The sequence below is a fragment of the Sparassis crispa genome, assembly GCF_003851025.1.
Source record: "Sparassis crispa DNA, contig_000000F, whole genome shotgun sequence".
In the NCBI taxonomy this organism is placed as follows: domain Eukaryota; kingdom Fungi; phylum Basidiomycota; class Agaricomycetes; order Polyporales; family Sparassidaceae; genus Sparassis; species Sparassis crispa.
The window spans coordinates 796,466-821,335 of record NW_020939747.1 but is presented as its reverse complement, the minus strand read 5'-3'; the positions used below and the strand labels follow the sequence as shown (position 1 = coordinate 821,335).

At 53.6% G+C, this 24,870-nt stretch overlaps 12 protein-coding genes across 12 annotated transcripts; 5 read left to right on the top strand and 7 right to left on the bottom strand.

The window, feature by feature from the left end:
• Positions 1–1,039: 1,039 nt before the first annotated feature.
• On the bottom strand, positions 1,040–1,393 carry SCP_0102660 (hypothetical protein; the record flags this gene model as incomplete). The annotated part of the gene is made up of 1 exon (XM_027752505.1): positions 1,040–1,393. The coding sequence occupies one exon, from the start codon at positions 1,391–1,393 to the stop codon at positions 1,040–1,042; it is 354 nt and encodes a 117-aa protein (XP_027608306.1).
• Positions 1,394–3,094: 1,701 nt separating this feature from the next.
• SCP_0102650 (Enolase) lies at positions 3,095–4,820 on the top strand (the record flags this gene model as incomplete). Its single annotated transcript, XM_027752504.1, has 8 exons — positions 3,095–3,124; positions 3,174–3,228; positions 3,294–3,389; positions 3,440–3,871; positions 3,930–4,351; positions 4,412–4,449; positions 4,512–4,685; positions 4,739–4,820. 8 exons carry the CDS (start codon positions 3,095–3,097, stop codon positions 4,818–4,820), a joined length of 1,329 nt encoding a protein of 442 aa, XP_027608305.1.
• A 304-nt stretch (positions 4,821–5,124) lies between these two features.
• On the top strand, positions 5,125–5,814 carry SCP_0102640 (hypothetical protein; the record flags this gene model as incomplete). Its single annotated transcript, XM_027752503.1, has 2 exons — positions 5,125–5,596; positions 5,648–5,814. The coding sequence occupies 2 exons, from the start codon at positions 5,125–5,127 to the stop codon at positions 5,812–5,814; spliced, it is 639 nt and encodes a 212-aa protein (XP_027608304.1).
• Positions 5,815–6,141: 327 nt separating this feature from the next.
• On the bottom strand, positions 6,142–8,814 carry SCP_0102630 (Mannosyl-oligosaccharide 1,2-alpha-mannosidase; the record flags this gene model as incomplete). Its single annotated transcript, XM_027752502.1, has 18 exons — positions 6,142–6,192; positions 6,248–6,267; positions 6,318–6,378; positions 6,433–6,622; positions 6,686–6,727; positions 6,784–6,876; positions 6,932–7,135; positions 7,188–7,300; positions 7,354–7,380; positions 7,432–7,450; positions 7,501–7,575; positions 7,626–7,690; positions 7,741–8,022; positions 8,072–8,277; positions 8,327–8,345; positions 8,409–8,543; positions 8,596–8,676; positions 8,734–8,814. 18 exons carry the CDS (start codon positions 8,812–8,814, stop codon positions 6,142–6,144), a joined length of 1,764 nt encoding a protein of 587 aa, XP_027608303.1.
• Positions 8,815–9,454: 640 nt separating this feature from the next.
• Positions 9,455–9,985, bottom strand: SCP_0102620 (hypothetical protein; the record flags this gene model as incomplete). The annotated part of the gene is made up of 5 exons (XM_027752501.1): positions 9,455–9,462; positions 9,510–9,546; positions 9,600–9,747; positions 9,805–9,841; positions 9,904–9,985. 5 exons carry the CDS (start codon positions 9,983–9,985, stop codon positions 9,455–9,457), a joined length of 312 nt encoding a protein of 103 aa, XP_027608302.1.
• Positions 9,986–10,706: 721 nt separating this feature from the next.
• Positions 10,707–11,858, bottom strand: SCP_0102610 (hypothetical protein; the record flags this gene model as incomplete). Its single annotated transcript, XM_027752500.1, has 3 exons — positions 10,707–11,218; positions 11,269–11,755; positions 11,808–11,858. The coding sequence occupies 3 exons, from the start codon at positions 11,856–11,858 to the stop codon at positions 10,707–10,709; spliced, it is 1,050 nt and encodes a 349-aa protein (XP_027608301.1).
• A 684-nt stretch (positions 11,859–12,542) lies between these two features.
• On the top strand, positions 12,543–12,797 carry SCP_0102600 (hypothetical protein; the record flags this gene model as incomplete). The annotated part of the gene is made up of 1 exon (XM_027752499.1): positions 12,543–12,797. The coding sequence occupies one exon, from the start codon at positions 12,543–12,545 to the stop codon at positions 12,795–12,797; it is 255 nt and encodes an 84-aa protein (XP_027608300.1).
• Positions 12,798–14,130: 1,333 nt separating this feature from the next.
• SCP_0102590 (hypothetical protein) lies at positions 14,131–14,944 on the bottom strand (the record flags this gene model as incomplete). The annotated part of the gene is made up of 4 exons (XM_027752498.1): positions 14,131–14,211; positions 14,273–14,384; positions 14,446–14,558; positions 14,615–14,944. 4 exons carry the CDS (start codon positions 14,942–14,944, stop codon positions 14,131–14,133), a joined length of 636 nt encoding a protein of 211 aa, XP_027608299.1.
• A 2,010-nt stretch (positions 14,945–16,954) lies between these two features.
• Positions 16,955–17,230, bottom strand: SCP_0102580 (hypothetical protein; the record flags this gene model as incomplete). The annotated part of the gene is made up of 1 exon (XM_027752497.1): positions 16,955–17,230. The coding sequence occupies one exon, from the start codon at positions 17,228–17,230 to the stop codon at positions 16,955–16,957; it is 276 nt and encodes a 91-aa protein (XP_027608298.1).
• A 2,140-nt stretch (positions 17,231–19,370) lies between these two features.
• Positions 19,371–21,026, top strand: SCP_0102570 (Transcriptional regulator MNL1; the record flags this gene model as incomplete). The annotated part of the gene is made up of 3 exons (XM_027752496.1): positions 19,371–20,690; positions 20,745–20,847; positions 20,905–21,026. The coding sequence occupies 3 exons, from the start codon at positions 19,371–19,373 to the stop codon at positions 21,024–21,026; spliced, it is 1,545 nt and encodes a 514-aa protein (XP_027608297.1).
• Positions 21,027–22,116: 1,090 nt separating this feature from the next.
• SCP_0102560 (Cell division control protein) lies at positions 22,117–22,734 on the bottom strand (the record flags this gene model as incomplete). The annotated part of the gene is made up of 3 exons (XM_027752495.1): positions 22,117–22,204; positions 22,274–22,421; positions 22,473–22,734. The coding sequence occupies 3 exons, from the start codon at positions 22,732–22,734 to the stop codon at positions 22,117–22,119; spliced, it is 498 nt and encodes a 165-aa protein (XP_027608296.1).
• Positions 22,735–22,928: 194 nt separating this feature from the next.
• On the top strand, positions 22,929–24,408 carry SCP_0102550 (Putative dioxygenase; the record flags this gene model as incomplete). The annotated part of the gene is made up of 6 exons (XM_027752494.1): positions 22,929–23,072; positions 23,130–23,192; positions 23,251–23,856; positions 23,915–24,109; positions 24,166–24,185; positions 24,249–24,408. The coding sequence occupies 6 exons, from the start codon at positions 22,929–22,931 to the stop codon at positions 24,406–24,408; spliced, it is 1,188 nt and encodes a 395-aa protein (XP_027608295.1).
• Positions 24,409–24,870: the final 462 nt, after the last annotated feature.

Here is a 24,870-nt window from a genome sequence, read left to right as displayed (position 1 = left end):
GCCAAGATCAATGCCCGCGCTTCACCAGTGCCAAACGCCGGCTCGAGATGAATCTGGAGCCAGCGAAATCGAATCGAGTTCAGCCACCGGCGAGTCCTTTCTCGCGTGTACATGTGCACAAGACGTCGAAGAGAGGACGAACAACGCTGAGGGTAACTTAGACGGTTGCCCCATTTGTAACAGCAGTGTGGGCCCCGGTTGCGCCACGGACACTGACGAACGGTCTGCATATCGAACCGTTACGATTGTCTTAAGCTTCTACTCACATTGAAGGGCACTGATACTTATTTCGCACTACCTGCGCCTGCACACTGTGCCGATGCATCACCCTGCCGCAGCTGCAGACTGGCGCAAGTGTCGTGAACGTTAGGATTCCATCGCATATGAATGCTGAGGTCTCGGTCAATGTTCGGGGAGCTCCGATGCGTCTCCGAAAGTACCGTATCTTAAGCTTCGACGGAATTTATTCTGGATTTGACATCGGTCTCAAGCTCGTTCCGCTGATGTAATGATGGGGCCCTGACATTATCGATCAATGGATATAGCTTGGCAGAACGTTAAAATCTTTTCCAATGCTTATAATCTCGACACACTTGGTGCGAGGACTTTGAACTGAAAGGGGCATTTGAATCCGAAGCTCAATCGCTCAGCGCTCATGGACCATGGCCGTGTGGTATACCTGTGCGATGGATCGTCATGACGAGATATCAGAACACTGGGATACGAAAATGGTACATATGAATGGTACTGCACGGTGAGCAAGCAATCAATGACGAGGAGGTCATCACATACAGGATATCAGCAAGTATTTCGTGATTCGGGATTGAGATATACAGTACACATAATGCCACCTAAATTGAAGCTTTGAAATTGGAAGTGATCAAGATGAGAAGTTTAACGATAGGACTCGAGCACTGCACCACATACGAGAGTACTAGTAGACTCGTTTACCAGATAGAAAAAAGTCGTTCCTCTCTGTACCTCGCAGTCCTGGTCACTGAAACAACTGGACTTCCAGGCGATAGGTAAACCCCGGGCGCTACCGGTCATAGACGTGGTGCGCCTCCCCAAAGGAGAGCAAGCCTCTGGCTCGCAACGCAGGCAACTTGGTGTCCACAACCCTCCCCGCTTCTGCGAGCTTCGCATGGTACACCTCCAAGCCCACATCCTTAATGTTCACGTTGAGCTGGAAGTTAAATCGCACCGTCTGCAGCCTCTCAAAGCGGCTCAGCGCGCGTTCCATGGCCGCCCAGTGGAATATCCTATCTTCAGCGAGTTGGTGGTGCACGTCGCGGGGAAAGCATATCGTAAAAGTGATCTCACGCAGCGATTTGGCAGAGACGGTGGCGAGGATATCGATATACGCTAGCCAGAGGAAACCCACGGTGGTCATAAAGAACACGGTGAATGAAATCGATGCGAGGAATGTGCATGAGGCAAGGTTTAGCTGCGACCACTGCCACCCATTGATGGATTCGGCGTCTGGGTAGGTAGTTAGCTACATAAAGTTGACATGATGCTCACAAAGGAAATTTGTAGCTCGAATATTCATCAGAGCCTTTTCAGCGTTGAAGTCAAACCGAGTAATGGCAGGTCCAGCAGCCTTGAGGATTTTACCGAGGCAGAGGAAATCGCGCAATTCTAGGCCCTCTGAGGAGACGGCGCGGAGACTACGGATAGTAGGCCATCGGCGAAAGAGAGAAGTCATGAAGGTGGATGCTGGGCTACGGAGTGTCAGGGAGTGGATTTCCGTATGGGGAGGGAATCTTATGATCTCTATCACGTTGTCCTCTTCAGAAGAATCTATAAAACCCATGTCCGCCGGTGTGTAAAGTCTTCCGAGACGCAGCTCGCCGATCTGGGAAAATAGAGCAAAAACGCCAAACAGGGTGCTCTTGTCTTCACCGTATATCACAAGCCGGTCGAGTCTGTACTGGGTGGGGACAATCTCATAGTAGGTGAGTCCAGTAAATTGCACCAAGCAGAAGTCCAACCACCGAAGGTGAGATAACAGCGAAAGAATGGACGTTATTACTTACAGCAGCATCGATCTCCGGAGGTTCCGGACGGCGCCTTTCCAAGCTAACGGCGTCGGACATGGTTGGGATACAGTTGGGATGAAGCCGAATACAGTCAGACGTTGAATATACGGACTTATGTGCGGAGCAGAAGTAAGAAAATGGATTAAATGATCGTATCTGCCATCTTCTGCTGTGATTATGATGGGCTGGAAGAGATGGAAACGGCTGGAGCGGGAGACCGAGGAGGTTTATGATTATGGAGATGGTCGATGATCATGTCATGCAGCTCCGGCGCAAGTGTCGGACGCACTACCTCGTCCAGATCCTCCATCGTCGCAGCTGCGGGTAAGGTCGTCGGATACGATATCCTGCGCATGCGCTGGCACGAAGGTTGAAGAGAACCGTATCTACGAAGGCCGTGGGCGCCCACTTTCAAGCACGTCCCGAGATAACCGGTGAGACTACTTACAGTCTACTTACACGCCCAAGCCGGAAAGCCAGATCATGCAATGTTTAGAGAAACTCGCGTCAAACTTCGCTCTTTCTCACATCTCCGAAGAAGTCTGAGCACCATCAGCAGTAGTAGCGAACCAGATGTCATAACTAGACAGAAGTGTCAGAATATTGCCCTTTTTCTCGGCTGTCGATAACTTACGACACATCCGCGCGAATTCCTGAGGAATCCGTGACATACCACTGTAATCCGATGATTGTCTGTGGCTTATATCACCAGTTCTCACAACATTTCGGTTTCCGAACATTTGCATGCGCAGTACGAAGAGCAGTTTCGAATCTCTTCCAGGCCACCCGTATCCTGACGCACCTAGGCTTGACGGGCAAACTACGGAATGAAGGGGCCATGTCATCATCCCTCAAGTCATGGGAGACAGAGGAACACTCTTCAGCTCGAGACTGGCTACAGACCACCGCCAGGCTCTCTAACGCACTAATAATATCAGTCTGGCTCCAGTGCTCCACGTCCATAGTTCTAGATGGTTTTGAGTTTGAGGAGGCGGAGCTATAAGAGAGGGTGCTCGTCTCTGACACCACTTACTGCAAACACACTGTAAATAATGTCCATCTCAAAGATCCACGCCCGTCAGGTATGTTTATCACTAACGACGAGACCATGCAGCACTTAGCGTCCGGCAGATCTTTGACTCTCGAGGAAACCCTACGGTTGAGGTTGACCTCTACACTGCTAAAGGTATGTCACCCCGTGCTTCGTGTATTGTCATTACTGCACCCACTTTTCCTGATATTGCCCTCCAGGTCTATTCCGCGCGTCCGTACCCTCGGGCGCGTCCACCGGCGTGCACGAAGCAGTTGAGCTGCGTGACGGCGACAAGGCCAACTATCTCGGGAAAGGTGCAGTCCACACGCCCCTAACTGCGCATGCTCTCTGACAGAGTCTCCAGGAGTCTCCAAGGCCGTCGCGAACGTGAACACGATTATCGCACCCGCGCTCATCCGGTCCGGGCTGAAGGTCACCGCACAGAAGGGCATTGACGACTTCCTCATCAAGCTCGACGGCACTCCGAATAAGGGCCGCCTCGGCGCAAATGCGATCCTCGGCGTGAGCATTGCTGTCGCGCAGGCGGGCGCCGCGGAGCTCGGCTTGCCGCTCTACACGCACCTCGCAGACCTGGCTGGAGTGAAGCCGCCGTATGTCCTTCCGTGCCCGTCGTTCAACGTCATCAACGGCGGCAAGCACGCGGGGAACAAGCTCGCGATCCAGGAGTTCATGATCCTTCCCACCGGCGCGAAGAGCTTCGCCGAGGCGATGAAAATGGCGACAGAGACGTACCATACGCTGAAGAAGGTCATTAACGCAAAGTATGGCATTGACGGTCCGTCATCCTCTTCGTATCACGTTGGACACCCAGACTGACCTAGAGTGTTGCGTAGCTGTGAACGTCGGCGATGAGGGCGGGTTCGCGCCCAACGTCTCCGGCGCAGAAGAGGCGCTCGACCTGCTCATCGAGGCAATCCACACGGCGGGGTACGACGGCAAAGTCAAGATCGGCTTCGACTCCGCATCATCCGAGTTCTACAAGGACGGAAAGTATGATCTGGACTTCAAAAACCCGAACTCGGACCCAAGCAAGTGGCTCACTAGCGCACAGCTTGCTGAGCTGTATCGCGGGTACATAAAGAAGTACCCGATCGTGTTCGTCGAGGACCCTTTCGACCAGGACGACTGGGAGGCGTGGACCGAGTATAATAAGACGAACCCCGTGCAGGTTATCGCGGACGACTTGACCGTGACTGACCCGCATCGAATCAAGATCGCAATCGAGAAGAAGGCGTCCAATGGGCTTCTTGTCAAGGCAAGTATCTGTTGGTCTTCTCGCGCGCACCGCATCTGAAGGGATCGTTTGCGTGCGTAGGTGAACCAGATTGGCACCATCTCCGAGACAATCCAGGCGTGAGTCTGTCATGTCATTGCATGGATTAACTGTCACGGTAGTCACTGCTGTTCCCTCGCAGGACCCATCTGGCTCAATCTGCTGGGTGGGGCGTCATGGTCTCGCACCGCAGCGGTGAGACTGAAAGCACCCTCATCGCAGACCTTGTCGTCGCGCTGGGTGTAGGCCAAATCAAGACTGGTGCGCCTGCACGGAGCGAGCGTGTCGCAAAATATAATGCTTTGCTGCGCATTGAGTGAGTCTCCCGATTTCAAAGTTTCTAACTCCAACCAATGTGCGCGCCTGCAGGGAGGAAATTGGCAACGGTATCTACGCTGGCGAGAAGGGATTCGCTGTCGGAGTCACGCCTCCGGCGCTCCTGAGAAAGTAAGAATGCGATAAGACGAATATGAGGACGGGAATGAAGGAATGAAGGATATGGTGTAAGTTAGGTTACTGTGCGCGTGAATATATTAGCCATATGCAAATGGATTGATTTCGGATATGGACGATTTCGGCTGGAGTCGACGCACGAGCCTGAACGCGAATACCTCAGTGCCAACATGCACGAGTTCTGCTCTGCGTGAACATTCGAATGCAGATGGCCTAGTGATTGCACTGGCAAAGGCGACATCGCTCACGCCGCCGCCAGCCAGCACCCTCTGAGTCGTCCTTCATATTCGCCTCACCTAACTATGCCCACCCTCATTGTCACTTCCGTGCTCACCAGAAACCGCCTCCGGCCATCCATCGCGGTGTTCCAGCGAGACACCGCCCAGTCTGAGCCCAAGGCTGACGCCGACAAAGCGTATCCTGCCCCAGAGCCCGACTCCCTCACAGTGCTCAAGGCCTCACGTGGATACGAGTATGAGCGCCAGCGGGCCAAGAAGAGCGCAGAGTCGGAGCGGATGAGGGAGCGCAAGGAGCGGTACCGGCGCGCGTGGCAGCAGTCCGCAGCGCGGTCGCACAAGCTCATGCCCCACGGGAACGGGAGTGAGAAGCGCAAGAAGGCGTACGGGATGGAGATGGACGACGATGAGAACGTACCGCCGTGCGTGAACGAGGAGCGGGGGGTTACGGAGGACGCGGCCCGGTTCAGGGAGCGGCATGAGTTGGATATCGCGTCGCTGATCAAGTCAGCGAAGTCGACGACACCCAAGTCGAAAGGTGAGGTGACCGTTTACTTGCCTATTTCAGCCATACTTACGGTGCCTGCAGTCGATGACTTCGAGGTCATAGCCAATGTCCGCTCGGTCATTGTCCTGGATGACCAGGTCTCCAATGACTTTGAACTGGACGAACCGTGGGAGCATATCTCGATCGAAGATGGGTGCGAGAGTAAAGTTGCGGTCCCGTCGTATGCCCAGATCCTCTCAAAGGCTTGAATTTTTAGCTTGGACAATTGTCTGTACAACACGGACGAAGGAGTTGGGTTCCACTATCAATACCAAACAGTAACGACATAATGCATCGACTCCACTCACAGACTATTTATTACCCGCGTATGCCATGTATGCCGAATGCCCATGCGATACATTACCACCTGTATAATGTGTGTTAGACGCTCTTAAATACCTGTGTTCACGCCCAATATATGTCCTTAGGCAGAATTCCGCGCGTGAGGATTGATCAAGTGTGATTGAGATATTATATGCGAAGCGGCGATAGATATGTACTGTGGACATGGACTACGAAGGTTGACGGGATGGTGGTCATGAGAATCCCGTCCGCCGCATTGGATGGAATATGGGGAAAGGGTGTGCCTGCCAATCAGAATGTAAGGAAATGCGTGTGACATGGAGAACAGAGAGTGCTTACTTCCGTATTGAAGACGTATTCTGGCCACACGATGTCAGCGAAGTGCCAGAGATGGATAGGAAACACCTACTGGACAAAGGTAATACGCTGGCATCGTCGAACAACAGATACAGATACTTCAGAGTCTCGCTCTGCAAAGAACACTAAATATCAACATCACGGTAAGCTGAGCACAACTGACGCACCATTAGGAATGTCTCCATCTTGTCCTCATGCTCAACTGGCAGGCGGTCCACATTGAGCACGCTCGCATACCCGCCGGATTCGACGCGGCAATGTTTCTCGATCGCCTGGAATATGTTCCAGCCATACTCGCGGTACTTGGGATCACCCGTCAATCGGAAGGCAATGAAAAGAGACTCCACCGTCTCAGGACTTCGAGGAACGAAGGAACGAAGATGAGCGATATAAAGAAAGAATTTAGACGGGGGAGCATACCGAAGGATATATCGTGCATCGTACGAATTGGGGCCATCAGGACTGTGATCACGCAGAGTCAAACGCCAGATGAATCAATATCGTGGTTGGACACTTACCGTGCTCCTTTGATATACCAATCTTCTGGGGCATTCGACTCTGGGATATGATCTCCGGCTATTTTGAAGTGCACAATCTCGGGGGACAGCCCGCTGAGAGAATGGCAATCTTAGCAAAAATTCATTAGCCCGGTAACTTGTCACCTACGTAGCCGTCTCGTGCGTCTTCATGCATGTGCGTACAAGCTCGATGCCCGCCGTCCAATCCCTCTTGCCCTGCTCAGAGAGCTCGCCTGCAAGCGGAGGGACGGACACTGGCTGGACGACTGCACCGGTGGTGACCGCCCCGAGCATCAGCGAGCCGCCCAGGAAGCACACGAGATGGTCTTGCTTCGGCACAAGACGCCAATTGCTGCAATGAACAGTTCAGGACAAGCATGGAGAGCGGAAATGTAAACACTGACATCTTGCCTTGGCGGTTGCGTTCCGGGATGAGCTCGGAAGTGTATGTCAGTCCCGCACGTTCCGTCTTCTTGATCAGATGGGTGTACACTGAACTCATGGCATCGTCATACATCTGCGGGGGAGGCGTGAGTAACGCTTTTGGGACACTGGGAAGACGCTACTCACAGTCCGGTATACAGGTTCTGTATAGTCCTGAAATTGAGATTAGCCCTTGACTGGATGAGTACGCGTAACTCTGATTACCGTCTGTATGTATTGTTTCCTGATATGAATGTGAGGCTCATACATTGACTGATGAGAGAACACACATACAAGAGATATTCGTAGTATGAATCTGCGCGGGATCCTAGACGAATAGGCGCAACAGTGAAACGACCTTCATCATAGCTGTAGAAAGGCATCAGCCCGCGAGAATTGAAACAGCGTAAATGGCCTACCTCATGAATATTGAGGCTAGCCCAGTGGACATGGAGGTACGAGCGGCTTTGATCACCTTCATCGCCTGACGCTAAGGCGTGAGCTCAAGTGCTACTTGATATCACGAGCACGTACATTCTCCACCACGTCCCAGTATATGTCCTCTTCCGTCAAGAGACTGAGGTACTTAAACTCCAGCTGCAACGTCGATACTTCCGCTGTACTAACTAACTCCTTGTTGTCCTTGCTCGGGACGCCTTTGCGTTTCGCCAGATTCACCGACGACAGAGGTAGCCCAGACGGCGTGTCGAACGCAGGGAGAATTCGATCAGCCAAGTTCTTCGCTCTTTCGAGGAACACGGGGTCTTCAGTGAGATGGTAGGCGGAGAGCAAACCACCGAGAACTCGTATTGTGGTCTGCACCATGTTAGCCAACGATGGAGCACCAGAATGTGCATGCACTCGCCTCGAATGTGTTGAATTCCCCATTTCTGTCGAACGTCATGTTCGTGGCGATCCAGTTTCTAGCGCGCGCGTATTCGTCCTTCAGACCCATGATGATCATTGAGTCAATCGAATCGACTACCGTGTAGCCTATTCCACCAGCATCTGTGAGGTTGGTTCCTGAGTGGCCAATGGGGTGGTATTCGTCATCGCCCATGGCATCCCTCTCTGGTCGTGTCAGTGGTGCGACCCGTCTGGTGTACATGGATTAGCTCACCATATGCGAGCCATGCATGCTTCCATCCCAAGCCATGTAAGCATCTGCATGTTCAGACCACACTGACGACGGCGCGGCGCACCTTGAACGCTACCACAACTGCATTTCGTTTCGGCAAGTCTGCGGAAAATTCAAGAGGACCGCTGCTCTTCGTCGCCGCGTCCCAGTCGGCGCTCTTCCTCCATGCCTCCAAGTAGCGTTGGATAGCTTCTAGGTTCTACCGTGGGAAGTGAGCGGTGTCCAGGAAGCAGCTACAACGATGAGAGTACCTGGTATGCGAAGAAGCCCAGGGCCAAGAGCAGAAGGCCGAGGACGGACGTGAACTTCACTGGGTGTCCATTCGCACTGCCCTGGACGTCCACGACATTGACCTCGCGCGACAGAGCAACGGGAAGGAGTATTCATACCGCTGGTTGTTTCTGCTTCCTCGAGGACTGCCGCTCAGTTGCCCTTTTCCTTTTGCGAAGAGTAGGCTCACTTGAGGTCATGGCAGTGTGAAAGATATGAGCTGGCACCGGCGCCGGCAGACGGGTGGCAGAAGCAGGCTTCGTCTAACTTTCTGGAGTATACGTGTACAGTCGTGTTCTCGCAGTGGAGGAAAGAAGATGGTACCAGCGTGTGGTAACATAATTGGGGAAACTGCGCAAGCGCAGTTGCGGACAACATCAGACGGATTGCTATCTAACTATCGTGCACACAGCACTGTCTACCGATGGCCCGGGAAGAGCTTGCATTTCGGAATCATAAGGATGTGTCTAGGGTGGATCGTGAAGCTTTGAAGCTCTGAAGTAAGTTCCAAGAATTCGAATATGTACAGTAGTACATCGATATCGACGGCGCCTTTCAGACACGGATATCCTGAGGAACGAAGGTTGAAGCAGAGTGTCAGTCTATCTTTGGGAGACTAGTCGCCCCAGCCGACAGCTGTGATCTTCGTCGATCATCGTGTCGATCGCCTTCATTACTGTACTAGACGGTCGGTGTGGCGTCGTGGCGGAGGAGGGAGGCCTGGAGGCACTGATGCCCCAAAGTATACGCAGTAAAGTCATGTATAGACGTACAAACAATATCGTGTCTCTGGTTCTCTACACAAGGTGACAAGCCGTATGTTTTTGAGCCATCTCGTGATCATGTCCCTGCGACACCGTCGACGTCAGTAGGCTCTGTGGGTTATCAAACGTACCTGAGTCACTTCGGGTTGGTCGTGAGGAGCCATATGACTAGTTTTGCGCCGTTAAGTTCGGGTTTTAGCCAGACAGGAAGAGAAACCCACCCAGTCTTGTGGACCTGGACAAACGTGACGTTTCCAGAGCGCTGCGCACTTCACCTCCCACCATGCCTGAGTGCAAGGTCTTCCAAGGCATCGACGGTGAACGTTGGAATTTCGCATGGAATAACTGTGCCACCCAGCGCTCGATGCTCTGACAACAACAGGTCAAAAATGAAGCATAAATATGAGCATCTTCTGGAGATCATACAGTGGGCGGCCACCGATCATGTAATTGCAGAGACCATCTGCAGGGCGCAAAACTTCAGCGCAGGGATACATAGAACCGTTGAGAATATTCTCTTCATACCTGTGTTCCCAGCATACACGAGCGAGCAAGCGCCACCGTTAATCAACTCCGGTAATAACTTGAATGCGGCGCCGTTATGCATAAACTGGCTTTGCTTGTACTAGAACGCCAGGTTGACCTTGGTGTTGCATACCTGAAACCTCTGCGGAGAGTCATCGACGTCCGATTCCTTCTTATTTAAAAGATCGTTCCTCTGTCAGCACGGAGAGATTAGTTCTCTTCACCCCCGGACGTGGAGAGAATTCCGGCTCTTTGTTCTTCTGATGAACGTTCAACGAACCTTGAAGATGAGCGATTGTTGGACCCCAGTGTCCACCCCAACTCTCTGCCGCGAGATGGAACGGTGCGGACGCATACCGAGAAAACCGGGTCGTGAAGAGCAGGAGAAATGCATACACGTCGACCGCCAAGTCTGCGACTGTATCGACCGGGATCCGTCAGACGCGTACGAGAACCCCAGTGGGCTCATCAAGAAATATCATGTTGGCATGCTGATTCCTATTGTAAGCCGTGGAGTTTCCTTCGTCGACAACAGTACATGGACCTAGTTCAAAAAGTAGCCCAGTGACAGTACGGGTACATACACGACGATACGGATATGATCTGGAAAAATGCAATGTGTATCTGCCAGTACAGCGGTAACCAAAATATGGACAAGCAAGAGGAGCGACGACGTAAGCAAAGCGTAGCGAGAAGCATACTTAGATAGCATTGACAACGAGTATATGAAAATGTGAGAAACGTATTGGTATGCATAGACGAATAACACCGCAGTGGAGTCCATTGAGGAGGGCAGGTGTGCATCAGCCCCACCTAAGCTTCACTGAAGGATCTCGTCCCGATCCTGACTCGAAGATGATATTGTCGAGAGAAATCAGTGCAGCGTTCGATGATGTACTAACTGAAGCCCGTGGTGCGATCTGATGCGATTGCGGAGGTTCGACCTGACCAGCTGCCGACCCTCTAGCAGATAAGGGAAGGGGCTCGACCGGTGGAGCTTCCCCAGAGGCGGTCGTCTCAACTTCGTCAGACGGTGTTGTAGCGGGAGCAGTGGCGGTGTCCTCCTGATCCGACATATCCAAGACAATGCAGTCGTGTTCTGCTCGTTCGCAGGTGCGCACCCTCGCGCGGCTGGCAGCGGCAACTGCGACTTTGGCATACGCCTTGAAGAGTTTTTTGTTCGCCATTTCTTCTCCCGCGTAGTTCGTCGAGCAGTCGAAGTGGGTCTGGACAGGCTTATGTTTCCTCAGGTGCTGCAACATATTGTCCTCCCGAGAAAATGGCTTCTGACAGAAACGATATCGACATTTAAAGGCTGAAAGTACGTGAGATATAAAAATTACTGCTAGAGACAGGTGAACGTACGCTTCTCGTGAGTATGTACGGATTGAATATGCCGCTCCAGATGGTAAGAACGTTTAAACACTTTGCGGCAGCTTTCAACTTCGCATGTGTATGTCCTACCCAGCCTCACGCCCATTGCTTTTGTGGGTACACTCCGTCCGTGCGTCTTCTTTGAAAGATTCGGGACAGGAATCTTCCCAGCTTGCATTCGCTGGGGACCGCGGCGGTATTCCCAATCGAGTTGTTCAAGTTCCCCCTTGTAATTATATGAGAACTTCCGACCCTGGATCCAGATCAAATCGTCCTTGTAGGCTTCCAATTGATCCTCCTCAAGTATAGCCGTCTTCGTCTTCTTGGAGACTGTAGGCAGGTACTTCGGAACTGGCAGAGATATAGGCTCTATCCTGGAACTGTCGTCCGAAGCAAGTTCTGGAGGTGCTCGCTTGAGTGGACCACGAGCAATGAAGGACAATGGCTTGGACGAAGAAGGCATCACAGGAGTCTCGTCCTGTTGTTGCATATCAGTGTGACGGCAGCAACACATGAGACGTATGGCTTACCCATGTCACTTGCAACGTCCAGTCATTCGGATGCGGAGGGTCGCGCCGCATTGCAACAGATATCCAGAGGAATGAGAATTCTGAGAAGGCATGAAGATTGATTTCAGAACGTAACAGTGGGGAGAACAGCAAAGTCCGACTCGTACTGTGGCGCAAGAATACTCTATGGAGCGGGAGGTTATCTGACAACCTTGACGTCTACGTATACCAGGGGGCACCCACCGGGACTTTCCGTGACTCCAACCCCTGTGGTTGTTGTCCCTCCACTGGTGTACGGGGTCCATTTCTATCTTTTTCAAGCACTTTCGCTCAACTTTCTGACTACACATAACCTGGGCCACTTTGTGCGCTCGGAATCTCGGGATATGTTCTTCACATGTGTATACAGTACCTCCGGCAAAACTTTGAGATATTCCTCCGCTGTTCGAGTTCACAGCCGTTGTCGAGGGCAGTGGCGTTCAGGCTTTGGACCCGATGAGATAAGATAAAGAACATGACGCCGTGCATCTCTTTCCTTCATATCTTCCAATGCAAATGTCAGGCATTTCCGTCCTGAATCCTGGATATCCACCCGTACTACTCGCGCTCAGAACCGGTGAACAAGCATGGGCACATTACAATTCATCATCTGGGAATATGAAGACCAATGTCCCTATCCATTGCTCTCTCTGTCCTCCCACAGCATCGGGTCAACCTCGGACCATATGGAAGTACAACACACTGTTCCACATCACTATGGAGCACTCGAAAGAGGACGGAACGCTACCACCAATCGCCCCGCAACTTCTCGTGGACATGCATATCTCACGAGCCGAAGAAGCATTCATGGAGATTGACGAGCAGGTTACTGAAGAGTGGAGGTTGGAAAATGAAATTCCGAATACTGATGTGATAGAAGAGACGCGCGAAGGGCTCGCGCAGAAGAGGAATAGAGCACCGTCGACAGTAGTTAAACAGCCTCGCAGGAAGGCGGCAAGGTATGGTACTTAGTAGTAGATCTATCGCGTTATCTCATCTATTTCCATATCGGGCTCGGGGTAGGAGATCCAGTGCACGGGGTCCTCCTCTTCACTTTTTCGGGTTGAGGTCGATAATTTCCCGGCTGGTTGCCCCCTGACGTATACGTAGATCTCAAACTAGTGTCAAACCGGCACTTGGCTGGCACAGATTCAACCCTGTCACGCCGGTGCGTGACTCGGAAGTGCCGTGTAGCACTTCGGATCATAACGGAATGAATGCACTCTCATCCCAATATGGTCGGCTAAGTTTAGCCGTGTGCAGATGGTCAGATATTGGCAAATGCCATTCTTTATATGTATATCAAGTTTCTTCGCCCATTGAGCCAACCATGACTGAACCGTCGTCAACAACGCTGTCAAAAAACCAGGCCACCGCCCTCCTTCGCCCCGTCCCAATACGAACTTGTAGTCATTAAGCACAAGGTCCTCTAGGCCGTATCCGAGAAGATTTAACTTACTGCCGACCAGGGGAATATGCGCACCGCTTGGGCAGAGTGAGAATGCGGAGACTCTTCCCCTACTTCTAGTGAGTGCAGTGGCAGCTAGTCCACAGACTTACGTGGCTCCCCAGGAGCATAGTTTACGTTGCCGGAGGCATCAGTGATGATTTCCGCTGAGACAGACGGAGTCGAGTCGAGTATGACTATACTGTCATCAGATACTTGATGTAACTTTCCGTAATATATCCATTCATGGTGGGACATGTACTTACTGATCGGACACACACCGATTCGACAGCCATGGGATACGAGCCACAAAACCAGAATCTCAGGTAAAAACGGTCGCTTCATTAGCTTCAGTAAAACAATATTCATTCCACGCTAGACACGCCTTCGACCGTGCGCTTTCGTGCTGCAAGTCATCGTACACCCGATGGGTTTCAGTGGCCGACATGAAATCTTCGCATAAAGGAGCCGTGGGACAGACTGAAAGTGAGACTCGCAGAGCTACGCTTACTCTGCCCGTTCAAGGTTACCACAAACATAGGCCGAATCAACCAAGGGGGACGAGTTCTACGGCGATAATATTAGTAGTGATCCGTTGGCAGTGCAAGAGGTAAAAATAATGTACCCAAGATATAGTGTCATGTATGGTGCGCGGGAACCCATAGCACTCACTCCCGATACTAACAGCATAGGACGCAGCTGTGGCGTGAATATGAAGTTCATCCATGGGGTTGTAAAAGTCGTCTGGCCGACCCACGATGACGTCGAGAAAGCACTGGTTGCCGGGCCGGACAGGAATAGCATAATAAGGCAGCCGAATGACAATATTCAGTGGCTTCCCTGAGTCCAGCATCAATTTCAACGGACGTAGTCCATCTTCCAAACTTTGGAGGATACAACGCCGGGCGAAAGACCGTCCCAAAGGGTTAGAAATCTGTCCTGTACGTTGCATGTTGCCCGTTTATCAGTATAATACATACTGTCGGAGCCGGCTGCTTACGAGCTGCAAAATGTATCCCGCCAAGCTTTCCTGAGTTGTAAATGTCTTGATACGGAACAAAATACCGAGGCGGCAATTATCTCCAATCTTCGTATGTAAAGCAGGATTCGAACTGTTCGGGGATATAATTGCTCCTGAGCACATGTGAGAAACCAGCAGCATGGAATAATTACCGCCAGCTACAACGACTTCGACATACGCATCTTGAGGAAGGTGTTGAGCAGCGTCCAACGAAGCCGTAATCACGAAGGTACAGTCTGGCACGTACAGCACCACTATGGGAGCACTATGCTAGGTAACAGATCTGCTCGTTATAGGCATTCACTTTGTACATTTACTTACCGTAGGTTTGAGCCTGGTGTTGCGCGAGAGCCGTATGCAACGACTGGCCTTGACCAGCGTAAGAGTGAGCAGCTTCACGTGTGGGATGAACAACAAGTGTGAAAATGGACGAAGTAATAGAGGGCGGCCAGAAGCTCGTTGACTGCGTCCACAGAGTGACGAAAGTCGCTCACACAAGGCGGACATCGTTCTCCGTATTTTGTTACTGATGCAGATGGACAGCAGCCTTTGAATGCTATTGATCGCTAGTGTGACCTTTCGGCCCGCGAGATGGGGACTGGGGTCAGTATGTACTTCGCGCGCGCTCTTCGTCACTTTGTTTTCGTTCATTCATGGAGCCAAGTACTGCTGGACGCATTGCTGAATACGGGTAGACTTTATTCACAAAACCATCCCAAGTCGGATATCTTCTTGAGGTTCCTGGGATAACGGCCGCTGTCACGGAGAAAACAGAGGGACAATTCGAAGGTCCTGGTGCACCGACCGATTCCTGCGGGACACCAGATCAACCGCTAAAGAATCGATTCGTTTGAACTGAGTCCCAGGGTGCACGAGAAGGGCCCAGAACACACACCACAAACCGACGCACTTCTTTCTGCATAGAAGACCCGGGTGACAGCAACTCAGGAGGCAGATATGCGGAAGCAAAGGATGTTGAGGGTCCGTGCGCGCTCTCCATGATCCAGGGACTAGTTTTAGCAGAAAAGAGACAGTGTTGAATCACCTTCTAATGGAATGTTGAGACAGGACGAGGAGTGCGAGAAGTAGCTGTGCCAAATAGGCGCCCAGTAGCCATGTGCCATATGTGGCGCCTACACGTGGTTATTCAACACCTCCGAGTCTTCGGCCGAAGGGCCTCCTTCTGGTCACAACCCCCCCGAAAATGTTCCTGATCACTTGCTTACCCCAAGACCATGCATACTGGATCCCCTCTGGCTCGTGGAAAGTGCTAGCGTTCAGGTACGATTAACTTGGCAGCAGCTGCCAGACAGTTCGCCCACTCGTGCGCTGCGGATTTTTTTCCACGATCAGGAGGGGTTGAGATCGATTTCATGCATGTGATAGTGGCCGCACGGAACCAAAATCTCAGGTACCGCCTCGCAGAGAGACTCTGTATCTATCGTTAACTTGGGCTGCTCGTACGATCAATGGTGGAGCGAAGAATTTGAGGGTACTGAAACGGCGTTCGTAAGGAGCCAATTTCGGATCCTGGGAGGCGCTATGCAGCACCTTGATAGTCTAAGCGCGCTCCCGACCCGATGCAGTGTTCAGTCCAGCCCTGATACCGGTATTTAGCTCGTGCGTTATCTTGTGCCAATAGTGGCCGCCACGAATTCCAGTCGACTTGTTGCCAATCCTCCGCGATAATGACGGGCAAAGATAAGGAATATGCATATTTTCCAGACAAACACTCTGCAGCCACTGCACCAGTATACGGGTTTGCCGTGTGAGTGATCTCGTACATCGTGATTCGTGACCTCATAGAATGCGATCTGAGTGCAAGCTCCTCCCTCAGATTGAGATCCCATTTCCGTGTGATTTTTCTTCGACCGCAAAAAGCTGTGGTGGGCCGTTTAACTGCGCTGGCTCCACAATGACTCTGCAAGATGTTTGAATGTGGATAATTCGATCGTTGCGTGGTTTCTGCGTTTGTGCATGACTGAAGGGTAACGTCGATCATGTTCTGCACGGGCCCGCCCGGGTCCGCCCGTGCGGGGCATCGTTCCTCCTCGACATCACCTCCTCTGCACCGCAAGTGTATTGAACCCCTCGTTTAATCGTCGCAGCTAATCTGCCCACCCGATTCGCTCATGCCGAACGCTGAATTCCGTTAATGTTGATGGGCAGTCCAGCATCCAGGGATCCGTCCGAATCCCGCCAAGCTGGCACCCGGCCCGTGCTACATGTGCGGACCTGGTAACTGTAGCGGCTGTCACTGGCTCTGGGCGAGCTGCAGTGGGCAAATTTAGTCCCGTCCTTTGGCTGCGTGTACGACGCGGTGCTGCCCTGCGGGTTGTGTGGCTTCGCTGGGTCCTTGGATGCTCATCGTGCTCCCAGGCTGATCGGGATTTTTCATCGCCGGCTGTGGACAGAGGATGGGAAGTATGGAGGACGTGCATTCTTCTTGATGTCTACATGCTGATGATTCCTATGACAGTAGTACGTCATCAATGGACCCACCCGCATACACCTCGCTTGACATCGGTCCTTCTCTGTGCAAAATTTCTGGTCGAAACAGAACAGAAATAGCCAGCTGGTTTATCTGAACATCTGTAGAACCCCGAAATATGTGTTTCAGGCCAACTTCGCATGGTGTCAGGATTTCTCACCGGATTTGCTCTAATACAGCATCCCTGCGACCTTGTATATCTCCAGCGCAAGCCTCCGGGTCTCCCACCTGGCCTTACCGTCTGTCAAACAAGCCTCGTTGAGCTCGTCGGCAGTCCTCCATCCCGATAATCGAGCCTTTACGGCATCACTCCGCGATACTACGAAGCGACAGCCCAGCGCGCTCTCAGGCGGCCCGACGGTCGACTTCTCCGTCCGCACACTTTCATACTGGCACATTAATCCGACGGCGTTCGCCCCCGCGCGGTCATCACTCCGCGAACCCATCGAGGCCTTCCATCCTTCTCTTCGCGCACTTCGATTTTTGCTTTGGACTTCGCTCGCGCGTGCCGCATTCCGCGGTCTCTCGCGCCAGTCTTCTCTCCGAATCGGAAATGGCGGCCCTGACGGTCTGGCGGGACCTCCGATAGTACCCTACAAAGGCGACATTCCAACGGTGGCGGTCTGCTCCGGACAAGGGTGTCTGCCAGGTCCTTCGCCAATCAGAAGGCTTGCAGGGATTCGCGGCACCTCCGCTCTTTTGAGTGTCTTGCGGCGATTTCGAGGGTGTTTGTGGCCGCCCGACCACTCCCGGATTCCGTCTTGCGGCGCGCTTCGCGCGCACCTCCCGTCCTCACGAGAGCCCGCTGGCAGTCTGGACAGGTATCCAACCATGGTCGGCCTGACCGCGTTCCGTCCGGACATTTCATCAAGGGTAGCTCATGCCCTCAGCGACTCCGAGTCAGTTTTGGTCTGGACGCAAATGCAGCCTTTATAGGTATTATCGAGGGTCCTGGTCAGACTGATTGCGATTGGAGAGGAAGGTACGCGAATCTGCTGTTCCGCTTCTTACTTCTCTTCGTAATGCCCGCCGGATTCTCGCCGGGATGTGCTAGGAACCGTCTTCGTCGTTTATTGTCATGGGCTTTTCGTAGACGCGAAATGAAGTCCATTCTGGTGCGTCCGTGCGTTACTTCCAGGTCGACCGGGCCACTGCGCACCTGACTATGACGCGCAGTTTGCTCAGGCTAATGATAACGGCCGGCTTCTATTACGTGTGCGACAAGAAGACCGATAATGATTAATGAACGCTGGACTGCGCTGGGACCTGCCTTGCGCTGTCTCTCGGTCCCGTCCTTCCGGTACGGGGGAAACTAACGTATGGCGTTGAGTAGCTCGTGCACCTTGGGCAACGCATGGCGTCTTTCGGAAATTACTCCACCATCGAGAGAAAGTGCAAAGGGAAGAACGGGCATCGTGGGTATGGCGGTGGGCCATGAAGGCTTTCGTACGTGCGTGGAACGGCGAGCGTGAGAGCAGAATGGTAATTTGCTACGTTCTGGTATGGCGAAGAGGGATGTGAGCACGGAAAGGATCACTCTGAATGGAAAGCGGGGCAGAGGGCTGTGGAGGGAGATGCAGAGCCTCGTGTCCGGTGCGACACAACGGTATCGCAGCAGGCAGATATGCAGTGATGCGTATTATATTGATCATATCTTACATTCGTGGAGGGCGACATCATGGATGCATCCGTAGAGCGTCGGGGGATTCGGGGATTGGTGGAGGCTGGTGGGCCAATAAGAAGGCCTGGAGCGTCGGGAGTGGATAGTGCTGCTGATGGTCCGAGCGAGCAGCCAGGCCGCCAATGGCACAGCATACGCGGATGAGAGCGTTTCTACGTGGAATTCAAGGCCAATCGGATAAGATAGGTGATCGTGGAGATGTGTCGAGGCCCAAAGCGGGATAGCCAGATTTGCACTAGACGCTGAATCGGAGATTGGCCTGGAGCTTAGATTCATACCGAGATGGCAAGCTCGACCGGAGCGGAATGAACGAGGCTCGGCCTAGCGCGGCGTCGCACGGGCAGCGGAGACTCTGAGAACGTGCGTCTGGGGACCTATTGCCGCTGGATGGCCGTGCAGCTCGGTGGGACTGGGACGGAAGGGGCAGATGTTGCCGGGAGACGCGGCGCAGGTACCGGAAAAGGGAATGTGGAGGGACAACAGAGGTACACACGATGGACTGAACTCGAGAGGTCCGCCGGTCCGCCAAGCAATGACCGAGCGATCATCCAGGTCCGAACGCGGTGCGTCTGCGCTCGAGCCCAGATTACGTTTGAGGCTCTGTTCCAATTCCGTCCTTCCGTTCTTAAAGTCGTTGGGAGCGGCACCGTTCAGAGCAGCACGGAGGAGGATATTTGCGCCCCGGGAGACACTGCAGCAGACTTGCGCCCCGTACACATCGCGCACCTGGCGATCGCATCCGCTGAACTGAATTGGAGCCCAGCCTGCCCAGATACTCTTTCCGTCCAAGGATCTCCACCAGGGCCCCGTCCAATCAGCTGTCGCGTCCGCCCCCGCGCCTCCCAGTCCAGGCCCAAGACTACTTTATATTCCATTTCCTTGTCGAATTATTCCTCGTTGCCCCCATGGACACTGCGATCCTCCTCCAACTCGCCCGCACTCATTCCCTCGTCAACCACTACGTGTACTCGCATGATAATACTTCCTACCAGCCGCTAGTTTCCTCTCCGTCCTCCTACATCCGCTCCTCCGCCTCCCGCCCTCTCCACCCCATCCATTCCCACTATTCCTCGTATCCCGCCCGCCCAAACGCGGATTCCCCCGCTTCGTCCCGCTCGACTTCAAACCTCACCGACGCAAGTCCGACAGACCCGCCGCTCGATTACGTCACCGACTCCGACTCTGCTGCGGGAGGCGGCAGTCATATCTACAGCGCGGACTACGTCGAACAGCCCCAACCCTCCTCTTGGATCTCCACAGACTCCAAAATGCATCCACACGAGTTCTACGGCTCCGGCTCCTACGACCTCCACGCCGTGCTCTCCTCGCACGTACCCGACGACGCTTTCGCGCACCAGTTGGCCAAAGTCGACGAGCAGCAGCAGCAGCAGCAGCAACAGCCGCAGTTTACCTCCGTCGACGATTTCGCCCTACCGCCCTATTATGGTCTCGGCGCCGACAACTCTTTCCCTGCCTACGCCACCTTCACAGGCCAACATTTTCCTTCCACGCTGCCGCTCACTCCTGACGGCATCCAGACAGTCCCCCCTCCCTCCGTCGCATTTGGCTTCGGTGGCCAAGTGCAGGAACAGCCCCAACAGGCGTTCGAGGATACTGAAGCCTCATACGTTCTGACCTCGACGCCGAACCTGCAGTACCCGCCGTCCCCCGACCATGTTCCCCGCTTCGTCCACCCCGCACAGGTGTCCCCGAACATCTCTCCCATCAGCGGTTATGCGCAGCTGCATGGCGCGGGGACGCCCCCCGAGGTGTGTGACCCGCGATTCACCATCAACAGCCCGTTAGCGGACGACGGGGTTAGCCCTGTCGATTGTGATGCCGATAGCGGCTGCGGCAGTTCGAGCGGCTCCCCTCCGATTAGCAGGGGACGTCGCGGCGGATCTACCGGACAGAAACGGCGCAGGGCGAATTCCTCGAGCTCCTCCGATGACGAGTACCGCGCAGATCAAAGCGGCGAGTCCGAGAAGGACGACGAGGACTTTGACGACGACGACGATTACGTCCAAGGATCCCGCTCGCGGCCACGCACGAGGCGGAGAGCCACCGTTTCGTCGACTTCTCCCGCCCCTTCGACCTCCTCGCAGGGGCAGAGCTCCATGCGCCGCATTGCTCCGCCGGTGCCCGTTCCCAATCTGACGAAGAAGAGCCGCGGCAGGCGCGTCCCCACCGCGCCTGTGATCGTCTCGCAGGGAGGCGTGCAGAAGGTGTGTATCCCCACGGCGATCTTTACGTGTGTCTATCTAACCGTGAGCGTGCAGAACGTCAGGATGTACATGTGCAAGGTGCCCGGCTGCGGCAAGTGCTTCGCGCGCGGCGAGCATCTGAAGCGTCATGTCAGGAGCATCCACACCAACGAAAAGCGTGAGCATCGTGTTTGATTTTGATTTTACTGATTCTTATTGACGCCGATGCGATCAGCGCACAAGTGTCCCTTCCCGGGCTGCGGCAAGGACTTCAGCAGACACGACAACCTGGGGCAGCACATGCGCGTGCACAAGGGCTTCAACGGGCTCAAGGCCGCACGCGCAGGAACCGCCTGATTCACGTTCGTTCGGTGTGTCTGTTGATATGCTCTCGCGCAAATCTCTGTCATTACCCGTGATTCTGGGACTTGAATCGTTGGATGGCTGTTTTGTTCCCCGTCCCCCCCCCTTCGATGTAAATGTTTGTTGGTTCGATGATCATTATTCCCAGTCGCTTTCGTATCTCCCAGGACCATATCTGTTGTAGCCTGTATCGTGTACCAGGATGACCTGTATTTTACCACCCGGGAAACCCACACCTTGTACCTGTACCGATTTCAAATAACCATCAACCGCCGTTAGATGGACGGTTCAATTTCAGATCTCGCTCGGGTTGGCAGTATCTATCAGTCGCGCGCGGATATGGTCCGCTCGGAGGTTTTGTGTGCTTCCCATCCGAAATGCGTGCTATCCCCAGGCAGGCTCGATGCATGCTCACCCTCAAAATCTTCGGGACAGCCTGGGACCAGCTAGATCGCCCGAAGGCGCGCAGATCGATGTCGGTCCTCGTGCCTCGTTTTTCGACGCCGCCTACCTAGTACCCATCACCCGTCATGGGGGAGCGCACGTGTCACCCGCCCTACTGCCGCCTCGGCCGACGCGCGTATCTTCAACTCACCGTTGCCGTCAAAGGCTGCGCACCGCCGCGGCGTCGTCGCCGTCTCTACTGCTAGATTCGATCGCGCGTCCAATTCCTGGGGCGCGGGAATCCTCTCGGTCCCCCTGCTTAAATTGCACCGCGCCTTATCTCGAGACCTAGGCTTCCTCTTAGAGGTCGACATACCTGGCAATGCATGGTTCGCTTGGCAAATGCGATTTGGATAGAGTGAGTAAAGGAATACATGGTATAGCGTGGTACGGGCTCTATAGGCGCATATGCGGACCTGTGGGTCTCGCGTTAGTGCGCATCGTCTGGGATGCGGACATAGGGTGAAACTCGCTGTGGCGTCATCGCGGAACGGCACTAGAGGCTCAAAAAAGCAAGTAGCGGAGCGAGAGATGGAGACTGCAGTAGACGCGCCATGATGATGAGATATGAATGTACTGAATGGCTGATAAGACAAGGGCAAGGAATGAAGGCTGCCGCCGCCAGCCGGGAGCCAGGAAGTTACGCATCGTCCGTCATAATTGCAAAGAATTCCTGCTCGTTTATTTCGCCGTCCTGGTCGAGGTCAAACTCGTCGATCATGGCCTGCCTGTGGGTGCAGCGCCGCAGGTCAGCACTGAGATGGTACGGAAAGCCAAAGCCCCGGAGGGGCACGCACAACTCGTCATCCGATAGTGGGTCGCCGATCTCTTTCGCCACCCGCCGCAGGTTCCGCAAACTGATTTTCCCGGTATTGTCATCATTGAACAGCTGGAACGCACGGCGTATCTCTTCCATCGGGTCTCGCGCAAGAATGCGCTCGCTCACTGTCGCTATCGGTTAGGCCAAAACAAGGACGACAACCGATTGCCACGCACTAATTTTCGCGAAATCCTCAAAGTCCATGAGCCCGTGGCCCGTCTTATCGTGGTCGCGCAGAATCTTGAGCACCTCCGCCTTCTTCAGGTCAAAGCCCAGAGCGCGCATTGCCACTTTGAGCTCGTGATAGTCGACGCAACCGTCCTTGTCCGTGTCGAAGAGTTCGAACGCCTCCTTGATCTCCTGCTTCTGCTCGTCTGTGAGCTCTGGCCGCGTATGTGTGCGCCGTTTTACTTTCTGAGCGGCGGAAGACGAGTACATGGTGGCAAGAGAGGTATATCTGCGTTGGAGGGTAATAGACAGCTGGCCTGGCGGTCGTGGACACTGAGGACGCGACTTGTTGAAACAGAACGCGTCGCGGGACGCGTCTCGGCTTCGGGCGGTGAGTCACGTGCATTTTGCTGGCCGCCACTATCGCCGTCGTATGATCACTCTCCGCTCACTCCACCTCCACGATGGCCATCGAAGTCGCGTCATTGCCCCTACCGTCCTCCGCAGATCCCTCCAAATTTGCGGACTTTGGGCGCGAAGTAAAGGGAGTTCATCCGGGGACCTTGACTCCGGAACAATTCATAGAGATTGAGCAGTTGCTGTACACGGTACATTCCAGACTAAGCATTTGTTATCTTTTCCTTCCATTCTGACTGGCGTAGTAGCATAGCGCCCTGCTCTTCCGCAATGTTGATCTCACCCCAGAGCAGCAGTACACCCTGACCAAGGTACCATGCTGTCTGCATTCTGGTCGGGCGCAATTCACGTTCATGAAATGTTCTGCAGGCATTCGATCCCACTTGCGAGAATTATGGTCATGGAATGGATCTCGGCAGCAACAAAAAGTCGATCCTGCATCCCGATCTGAAGACTATACCAGCCGTGCCGCAGGTGCAGCTCATCGGAAACGGAACCGTGTACGGTCACGAAGGTCTCGCGGAGGCAAAGCTCAAGCATCCGTCGCATACGACGTTCCACAAGACACGCGTCTCGCCTGAAGACGAGGCGAAAGGCGCGACGCGTTTCTACCGCTGGCACATCGATGCCGCCCTGTACGATCTCTCGCCACCGAAGGTGACGACTCTGTACGGGCTCAATGTGCCGCAGGGACCCAAACAGATTTGCCGCTATGACGACGGTACTGGTGATGAGCTTGAAGTCCCCCTTGGTACTACGGCATTTGTCTCGGGCAAGACCATGTTCGAGATTCTACCGCCCGAGCTGAAGAGCCTGGCCGTGCGTAGTAAGGCCAAGTACGCTCCGCATCCTTACGTCTGGATGGCTCCCGCCCACGCTATGTCCACTGGTCTTGGAATTGAGACCGAAGGTTTGGAACTCCCGCTTAGTGAGCTCCCTCCATGGGACGAGTCTAAAGTCAAGGTTCTGCCTGTCGTACGTTTTCTGCTTGCCTAATTATGGTATCATGCGCATTTAGTCGACTATCTCGTAGCTTTGGAAGAACCCCATCACGGGTGATCTTCACTTCCAGGTTCACCCGTGCGCTGTGTCTGAACTCTACATTGACCCTCTACCTGGGAGCGCAAAGAAGGAGGGCGCGTTGTACCCCGACGGCGCTCATCTCACTGATTTGGATGAAGTGAGAGGCCTTCTGTACAAGATGCAGAGACCGGCTATTGCACCCAAGGTGAGATTATTTCGCGAATAGCACGTTATCTCCTGATCAACGATATCACGCCATAGCTGGTGTACCCTCATGACTGGTGCGTCCAATATCTCATATGCTGACACAGGTCGCTTACTGATGGTTGTTCCATCTGCGTTAGGCACGAGAAAGATCTTGTCATTTTTCACAACCGCGGCGTACTGCATACTGTCGTCGGTGCATTCACGCCCGACCAAGTACGCGCTTTCCATCAGTGCAACCTCGCCGCTTCCGACGACCCCGCCGGTCCCAGCGCCGCGGATGTCAAGAAATGGGCCTAGAGCTCCTCATGGGCAACCACTTCGGTCTTAACGCTCTCTTGTGTAACTAACTGTTGCAACGACTTTACAGAGTCAGGCTGATAGATACCATGGTCTTGGATTGGAAGCATGGGTGCGTACTGTCGTATGTAGTTGTAGTCCTTGAATTCAATATATGCTTGTTGAGATTCTCTAGGGCTACAGTAGCCGGGTGAGACCATCACAGAGCACATACATAACTGCGGAGAGGTATTCAAGTGCTTACAATAAGCCCGAAGGTGTGAACCTCGGCGAGGTTCACCTTACGGACGGTTATCGGTTAGTCAACGAGTGGCAGTGGCAGAGCGGCGTCGAGCATCATAATGGTGCGTAGTATGTGCCTCAGAGTATTTCAGGGATATCATCTGTTTCCGCTACTTTCTGAGGCTTTGTGGCACATCCGTCTATTTCTTCAATAACAATCCGGGATAACATTCAAAAGTG